General features: G+C 42.0%; 1 protein-coding gene across 1 annotated transcript in view; it reads right to left on the reverse strand.

Moving 5' to 3' along the window:
- Window positions 1-4,813, reverse strand: part of NUDCD3 (NudC domain containing 3) — a 106,772-nt gene extending 101,959 nt beyond the window's left edge. Inside the window, exons 1-2 of the mRNA XM_003797576.3 lie at window positions 4,451-4,813; window positions 809-1,131 (exon numbers count right to left, since the gene is read on the reverse strand). Coding sequence (XP_003797624.1) covers window positions 809-1,131; window positions 4,451-4,642 — 515 coding nt within the window. The 5' untranslated portion in view covers window positions 4,643-4,813. The remainder of the gene's footprint in view (window positions 1-808; window positions 1,132-4,450) is intronic.
- Window positions 4,814-9,054: the final 4,241 nt, after the last annotated feature.

The raw sequence follows: 9,054 nt of genomic DNA on the forward strand, positions 1-9,054 counted from the left end.
TCCTGCCAAAGACAGAGTAGACTTTCCTAAAAACAAAGTGGGCGTGAAGGATGACAGCTATTCAGTAGATGATGCCACACAATTCCTGTATAAGAGGTATCAGTTTCTCTTGCTCAGGCTGCAGGAGACTGTCTAACTTAATTTTAGAGTACCTGGGAAACATAACTCCTGAAAAGTAAGTACAAGTATAGAACAAAGCTCTATTCAGGGAACCTCTGTGTCATATTCAAGCTCGACCGCTCATTAACTACTTGATCACTAGCTCATTTAAAATTCACAATAGCCCAATAAGGCAGATAGAATAGGCAGAGTAGGAAACCAAGAAACATAAAGGTTATATTGCTTGCCCAAGGTAATACATTCAGAAAGTGGTAGAGCCAGGATGTGAATCCATTCTATTTAAGACTGGTGTCCTTATATCTCAGACATTGTGGGCACATTCCAGCAGTACTACTGCCGGGAGAAAAACACAAAGAATCTAGACACTGAGGCTAAGTTTCTACACACAAAGTCAGGTCTTTGTGAGGTAGGCCAAGTACTCGAATTTCGGCTCTGGCTCTTAATTGGATGTATAACTGTAAACAGATTATTACCTTACCTTATAAGGAAGCAAAATAAAGATGACTAAAGCCAAATAACCTCTCATCCTACATTACTGAAGGATTGTAATGGAGTTTGCAAATAAGAAGAGCTAAATATATGCTGAGATAAAGAATTGGTGTGTTACAAAATAAGAATGACTTATTGACAAACCCAACCACCAGATGTCAGGCAAGAAAGAAGGAAGCAGTGAAATAAGAATTCCTACCTGGGAAGAGCCGGAGGTTCCCTAGTGACTTCAGGGGCATCAGCCACTACTCCTGGAGCTTCCGCCTCATCTGAGCCATGAGCAACCTCCTGCACAGTGTCCTGTGGGCCTGGAGGCTGCACTTTCTTTACTTCCAGAGCCCCATCCAATTCTGTGGTAGGGTCGATCTCTATTTCCTGAACTGGTGCTGGGACCAGCTCCTTCTCAGCTGCAGTGGCCACAGCCTTGGCCTCTTCTTCCTCCTTTCTTCTGATTTTCTCTTCAAGTTCCTTCCTCTTCTTCTCATCATCCTGACGGGCCATGTGGTCAAAGGTTTTGAATACCTAAAATCACACAGCAATCCAGCAATCAGATCATTTGCCCAGCAATGTACTACACATTCTATAGAAATGAAGCAAAATCTAGTAAAGGAGAAAACTAAAAAGCAGTAGACCAGAAAGTTTTCCCATTGGCAAAATGGAAATGCACTGCAATTTCAACCAAAGCTTATAGAAAACACTCTTAACAGGAGGGTTCCAAAAATCAGTAAAATCAAAAATTGGCAAGCCAAAGCTAATAACAACATGTACAATACCTCAGGAATGCTTATGAGCAGCTAGGTTACCTCAGTTGTCATCGTTTTTACAGACCCCTAACAGTCTTGTTCACAATACAAAGAACACACTGTCCTGGCACTATAGGCTATAAAGGCACCAAAAATTCCGATTCACAAATTAAAGATGAAAATGTTAAACTTTAGGCTCGGTGCCTGTAGTTCAGTGGCTAGGGCATCAGTCACATACGCCGGAGCTGGCGGGTTCCAATCCAGCCTGGGCCTGCCAAACAATAATGACAACTACAACCAGAAAGTAAAATACCCGCATTCTGGCGGGCACTTGTAGTCCCAGCTACTTGGGAGGCAAGAGAATCACTAAAGCCCAAGAGTTTGAGGTTGCTGTGAGCTGTGAAGCCACGGCACTCTACCAAAGGCGACAAAGTGAAACTTCGTCTCAAAAAAAAAAAAAAAAAGAAAGAAAGAAAGAAAATGTTGAACTTTAATCCACAAAATACACCAGGCTTACTGGACTGCTGCTATCTTTTACTGAATAGCAAGGGCTGAAGGGAGGCCTGAGCATTCATTTCAATAAACACCCACTATGTACCTACAATGTGCAAGGAACAAAAAGTGACAGCTCCTGCCTTCTTAAGAATGCAAAATATGTAGGTAAGTCCTTAACCTTTTTTGGAACATAGTCATACTCACGAAGGAGCTAAGACCTCCCTACCAAAAAGTACAGTCAAGACAGACGCACACATGACAACTCTGTTACAAGAGGGATATGATGCATCCTTCGATGCCCTGTCAAGATTGTGGGTGGTAATGAACACTTCCAATAAAAGAAATCTAAGGAGCCCTCTTAGAACAAAGAGGATCTCAATTAGAACTTAAATGAGAGGCGCTTCTTCCATAGGGAACCACTAGAGAAAATGCTACAGCTCCAAGAATAGGCTCATCAACAAAAAGCAACAGCTCCTACAGTAGCTAGGAAGGAAAACGGAGAGATTCACCTGGGAAACCAGCAGGGAAATCAGAATCCAAAAGGCTAGAATGTTATTTGACAGTTATCAAATAACAATGTTCGGTGGGCTGCACCGATGGAACAAAAGGATGCTAACACATGAACTGTGTCAAATGCTCATACAAACATTCTATCAAAAATCTTGGGAAGATGATAGCATCAACATTTCAAAGATAAGGAAAAATAAAACTTGAAGAGATTATAAGCAACTTGACCAAGATCTTGCCAGCAAAAGAGTAAAATAAAAAATTACACAGAAAGCACCAAAATACAAGGAGATGATGTAGGCATAGGAAAGTTAATAAAATCCTAAAAGGTTAAAAACTGGAAACAACATCAGACCCATTTCTACTTCTGCAGATAATCAGAAGCCCTAACTCACTTCTAGCGTTCATGTTTCTGACACTTTGGGTCCTCTGCCCTTGGAGCCACTCATGCTCCTGAACTCCACAAATGAAGATCAACAACCAGGACTCTCCGTTAATACCTGGGACTTTGAACAAAGGACCCACCCACTGGCTCCTCACTGTGTCCACCTCCTCTACTCACACAGTACATCCAACCTGCTCTGACTTGTCTATCCACCCCACCAGGAATGTCTCTCCCATAACTCCAGAAACCACAACTTCTACATGTCCTCAGTGCTTATTCTAGAGTCATAGAATCTCAAAGCTTGGAAAAGACCTTCCAATCTGTGACCTCCAGTTAACTTTCTCAGCTGACAAGAGATGAAGTGATTCCCCCAAGATTTCCCAATAAGTTTCATAAGAAATAAAATATAGCCAGCTTTCTGAATTCTCATGCTGAGGACTTCTACTAAGAGACACTCTCAAATTTGACTCCAGATGAAATACAGACTTATCAAATGTAATAAATGGCATGCCATTCTAAACTTTTTGTCTTAAAAACATGCTAATATATTACAAAATAGAATGAAATTTTCACTTGCTCTTGCTGAGGGTTCTTCCAGCTGTGCATCTAGCCCATGTAAGCCCTTTGAAACTGTAGGAAAAGCATGAGAAGTCTTACACTAAAAGTCTGCTCAGGGGATAGCTTTCAAGTTCCAGAATGGTGAACCTCAACACTCCCATCAATCAGGGCAGAAAAAGAAAATTCCTAAGAAGACAGTCTAAACTTTGGTTTCACTTGAGCAACCTGTAGCCTACAGTAAAACTTCAGGAGGTAACATCTGAAACACTTTATAAACTGTAAAGTTCTAGAGAATTGTACAAGGTATCAGCATCTCTATCGTCTTTGGTTTCTACAAATTGACTCAGTGTGCTTGGCTGAATACTTTTTTGTCAATCTCATCAAAAGTCCCACCTACAAAACCATCTTTATTTCTCAACCATCGAATTCCTTTCCTTATAAACACGCTCTATCACATAATTGGCCTTGCAGAGTTCTCTATTACTTTGTACGTTTTCTCTCAACTTTTAAGCGTCACAAGGAGAGAGACCAATACTTAAACACCTACATCACTAGTGCCTGTGGCAGGTGACAGTTGTAAACTACATTCGCTTACTAATACAAAGTGCCCAGTCAACTTCACTGAATGACTATTAACAGCGCTTCAAGCGTACAATACATTTAACCTGGGGTGTATTTAAGTCCACCTGAAAACTTAATAATCACTACAATGATTGTCTACTACATGGGAAGTTACATTTCAAACCAGCGGCCACACCCGCTGATCATCAAAAAGCCACTGTCATCCCTACCACCTCCAGAGTATGGTAGTTCAGAGGCGTGCAGGATTTTGTTGTGAATAGCCGTCCTTTCGTGTGGCCTGCACGGATTTTAGTGACCAGGAGCCCCCAGTGAGGGGTATGAACTGCGGGGCGCCGAGCAGAGCCCTCAACGGAGGATTATTACTAGTTCTGACACCTCAAGACGTCCTGGGACCTTAGCAGAGTAACCTGACATCCGATCTGAGCTTCAGATTCCTAAAGCCTAGTGCTCAAAGGGCCCCAGGAAAGGAAGAAAACAGGCTGAGAGAATTAGAGGAGCAGCCGCACTAGGACCGGGAGTCGGAGCAGGCCCAGGGCCGCGGTTCCCTAGACCGCCGGCCCGCCCACCTCACCTGCAGCACTAAGGCCTGCGCGGCCCCAGGCGGGAAGCCCATGCGGTCCGACGGGTGGCGCAGCAGGCGATAGAAATCAGTCTTGCGGTAGAGGAAACCGAAAAGCACGCGCAGAAAGTCCTGGACATTGCCCACGTGCTGCAAGATGCCTAGCAGAGCCTGGTCATACAACTCAGCTGCCCCGGGCTCCATTTCGCTGCCAGTCCCAGACACGATCCACTACGCCGGGACCTCCTCAGACTGGCCAATTGGCCACTTCCGGCGTGCCAGGCCAACGGCTCCGCCGGGCTGCGCAACCGCGGAACTTCCGGCCCGCGCTCTTTAGGCTCAGTGGCGCACGGCTGTTTTCTCGGGACCCTGCTGCCTCGCTAGCCTCCAGCTGCTCTCCGTAAAAGAGCCCAGTGTGGGTCGCAAGGTTATTCCCACGCGCCAGGAGACCAGTGTCCGCTGCGCAGATGGGGGGACGGGCCTCCTTGTTTGAAGCGGGCGGAAGAATTTGGGTGAGGGAAGCGTCACTTGACCCGGGGGGTGGGGGGTCACGTGGTCTGTGGAGCCTGGTGTGTTTCCGGTTGTCTAGCGCCAGTAGTTACTGGAGCTGCGGTGAGCTTTTTGTTTGTTTGTTTGTTCGTTTGTTTGAGATAGAGTCTCATTATGTCGCCTTAGGTAGAGTGCTGTGGCGTCACAGCTCACAGCAGCCTCCAACTCTTGGGTTAAGCGATTCTCTTGCCTCAGCCTCCCAAGTAGCTGGGACTACAGGCGCCCCCCACAACTTGCGGCTTTTTGTTGTTGTTGTTGCGGCAGTTATCGTTGTTGTTTTAGCTGGCCCAGCCGGTTCGAACCCACCAACCTCGGTGTCTGTGGCGGCCGCTGCAGTGAGCTTTTGTAAGTGGGCCAGGAAAGGGAAAATGCGTGTATGTGAATTGTATGGATTTCTTATTAATTATAGCTGTGAATGAAACGCAAGACATTGCATCTGAAGAAATTAAAAGTGGCAGGTAAAAGGAAAAGAGCCTGTAGAATAGGAAATCTGGTATGCCATCGCTGTAAAATGTATACATGTTTGTATATAGTATGTTTACAGTTCTACACGACATATACGTGTCAGTATCTCAAAGCATAGTCTTGAAAAACTTGACACATACAAATATACAATGGAAACCTGTCCAAGATTTACTCAACAAATTAATGGAGGAACCAGTTCAAAGAGCATTTTGAGAAACTGAGTATTCATAAACGTTTTGAGAAAACATGGATGTAAGATTGTTAGGTTGGATATAAAGCTGTATGGTGTTCTGCAAGGATGGTAAAACGGTAGGTTATCTTTTTCTATTGAATAGAAATAATTTTCACCTTTAGTGGACTAAAATGGACAAATTAACGTATCTTCATAGTGTATGGCATATAATGAATTGTAAATAAAATTAAACTCCGGGAAGTTGCCCCAGAATAGTGGTTCTGAAACTTATATTTAGGAACGTTGATGCTCTTAAAATTTGTCGAATACAGGCGGTGCCTGTGGCTCAAAGGAGTACGGTTCTGCCCCCATATACCAGGGGTGGCAGGTTCAAACCCAGCCCGCGCCAAAAACTGCAAAAAAAAAAAAAAGAAATCTGCTGAACACTCCAAAGAACTTTTGTTTATGTGAGTTATGTTTATCAATATTCACTATATTATAAATTAAAACTTAGAAAAATTTAAAATACTTATTCATTTTTAAATAACTTGGCTCAGCACCCATAGCACAGTGGTTAAGGCGCCAGCCACATACACTAAGGCTGGTGGGTTCAAACCTAGGCCAGGCCAGCTAAACAACAATGACAGCTGCAACAAAAAATAGCCAGGCATTGTTGCAGGCACTGGTAGTCCCAGCTACTTGGGAGGCTGAGGCAAGAGAATCACTTAAGCCCAAGAGTTTTAGGTTGCTGTGTGCTGTGATGCCAACGCACTCCTCTGAGGGTGACAGTGAGACTCTGTCTCAACAACAATAACAACGAAACTATAAAACACTTACATGTTAACATACTTTTATGAAAAAATATTCTTCAAAGCAATGAAAGTTCAGTGAGAAGAGTAGCGTGCTTTTAGATCTTTGTAAATCTCTCATTTCTGGCCTTGTAGAAGACAAGATTCTCATATCTGCTTCTGCATTCACTGCATTGCAATATATTGTTTTGAATGAAGTATCTGAAAAAGTCTAATCTCATACAAATGAAAAAAGTGTTTTCTCTTTTCAAGTAAATGTAGGTATTCACCTTTAAAACTACATTAAAATTTGACTTGGCGCCTGTTGCTCAGCGGCTAGGGTGCCAGCCACATACAGCAGAGCTAGCGGGTTTGAACTGAGCCCAGGCCTACCAGACAATGACAACTACAACCAAAAAATAGCCAGGCGTTGTGGCAGGCATCTATCATCCCTGCAACTTGGGAGGCTGAAGCAAGAGAATTGCTTAAACCCAAGAGTTTGAGGTTGCTGTGAGCTGTGACGCCATGGCATACCCAGGACGACATAGTGACACTCTGTCTCCAAAAAAAAGAAAAACTACATTAAAATTCTATAGGTGGTAGTTTCTTAAAGATTACCTGCAATATGGAATCTAAAACTCTATCCATAAACTTTTCCTACTTTAATACCCCTTGATCTATCATCCACTTTGAATACATCTTTACATAAATACATAATTTTGTACCATTATGCAGTAGTCATTTGAAATTGTTAGTCCACTGTGTTATGCAGCTCTTTCCAAATGTTTGCTCATTTCATTAAACAGTATTGAAAAATCACATTTATTGACTTGGTCCCCATAACACAGTGGCCACATTACACCAAGGGTGGTGGGTTCAAAGTCAGCCCAGGCCTGCTAAACAACAATAACAACTGCAGCAACAAAAATAAATAGCCAGGTGTTGTAGTGGGAGGCTGTAGTCCCAGCTACTTGGGAGGCTGAGGCAGGAGAATCACTTAAGACCAAGAGTTTTAGGTTGCTATGAGTTGTGACAGCACAGTACTCTACTGAAGGTGACATAGTGAGACTGTCTCGAAAAAGAAAAGAAAAATCACATTTATTAAAATCACCAGTAAACTTACCAGAGAAGTCTTTAGTTATTGAGAGCTGTCAAGCTTATGGAGGCTAGATAGGGGCTTTTTAAAATTCTAATTTTACCTTAAAAATATGAACTTTATTATTGACAATAGATGTTATCAACCCCCATGAAAAGAGGTTCATCTCAACTGGCAACTTAATTGCACAAGTGCTTTGCAAGCAACCATTCTTCAGTATGAAGAAAAATATCTTATGTGTACTTGTCTTTTAATGACACAGAATATTAAAAAGACTTGTTCTCAGGTGTCAAATTTTAATAAAAGTAATAATTTTAACACAGAAGCAGTATAAAATGAAGCTGGCAACTTTAAAACTATAAATGTGAAGTAGTGAACGACTAGTAGAGTTTGGTACCTATTATGGACTAAATGTGCCCCCTACAAAATTTGTATGTTTAATCCCTAATCCTTAAAATGACTGTATTTGGAGTCAAAATGGTGAGTAGATGGACCTTGAGAAGATACAAGTGTCGCCCTAACCTAATAGAACTAGTATCCTTATAAGAGGAGGAGACACTAGGATCTTGCTCTGCCCGCGCATAGAAAAAAGGTCATGTGACAACATAATGAAATTGCTGCTAGCCAGGAAGAGAGCCTTCACCAGATACTAACTTCTTCTTGATCTAGGATTTCTGGCCTCCAGAACTATGAAAGAATAAATGTGTGTTGTTTAAGTCACCCAATCTGTGGTACTTTGTGATAGTAGTCCTGGCAAACTGGTATAGTGCTACTTCCTTGATTCCTGCCAAGACACTTGGAGTTTTATCCATCATTTCTATTACACCATTATTGCAAAGGCCAACATAGTTAAAAAGCAAGTAACGAAATACTATTGTTATTTTGGCCTTGGAGGACAAAACCCCTCCCCGAGAGACCACATACTACACTCTGAGAACCAGTGCCATAGTAAATTAGTGAATCCATGGATAAGCCTCTTCTGTAGTACCTCAGTATGACTTTGAAAAAGCATGTAGCCCTCTTCCTGCTTTATTTGAAAGTTTTGAATAATTTCTTCTAGCACCTAAAAGTATCACAAGAAATAGAACAGATGCTGCCTTTGAAGAAGGGAAATTCGCTGAAATGAGTGTAAAATACAAGGAAAACTTGTATTTGATACCCTATTTGTTACCTATTCAAATGTAAATAAAATAATTTTTTAATTGAGTGGAAAGATTTAAAAAATATGGAGAATTTACATCTTTTGTATTAACCTAATAGAGTTGGAGAACATTCGCTTAGTAAAATATAAGAATGGAAAAGCAAGTATCCAATGAAGCCAGTAGAGAAACAAGAACATGCCCACAAGAGAGAAAAACTCAATTTAACTTAAACTGGTCGGGGAGAGGGAAAGAGGGAGAAGGATTGATGTGTTCTCCCCTAATGGGCACCATGTAAGGGTACATGGCATACCTCCTGGTTGAGGGGCACAATTGTAATAGGGACCTTAACTAACAAATGCAAACATTGCAACTTAATCATTTGTACCCTCATATTAATTTGAATT

Source organism: Otolemur garnettii, unplaced genomic scaffold (genome assembly GCF_000181295.1).
Source record: "Otolemur garnettii isolate 467f Iridium unplaced genomic scaffold, OtoGar3 scaffold00119, whole genome shotgun sequence".
NCBI classification, from domain to species: Eukaryota; Metazoa; Chordata; class Mammalia; order Primates; family Galagidae; genus Otolemur; species Otolemur garnettii.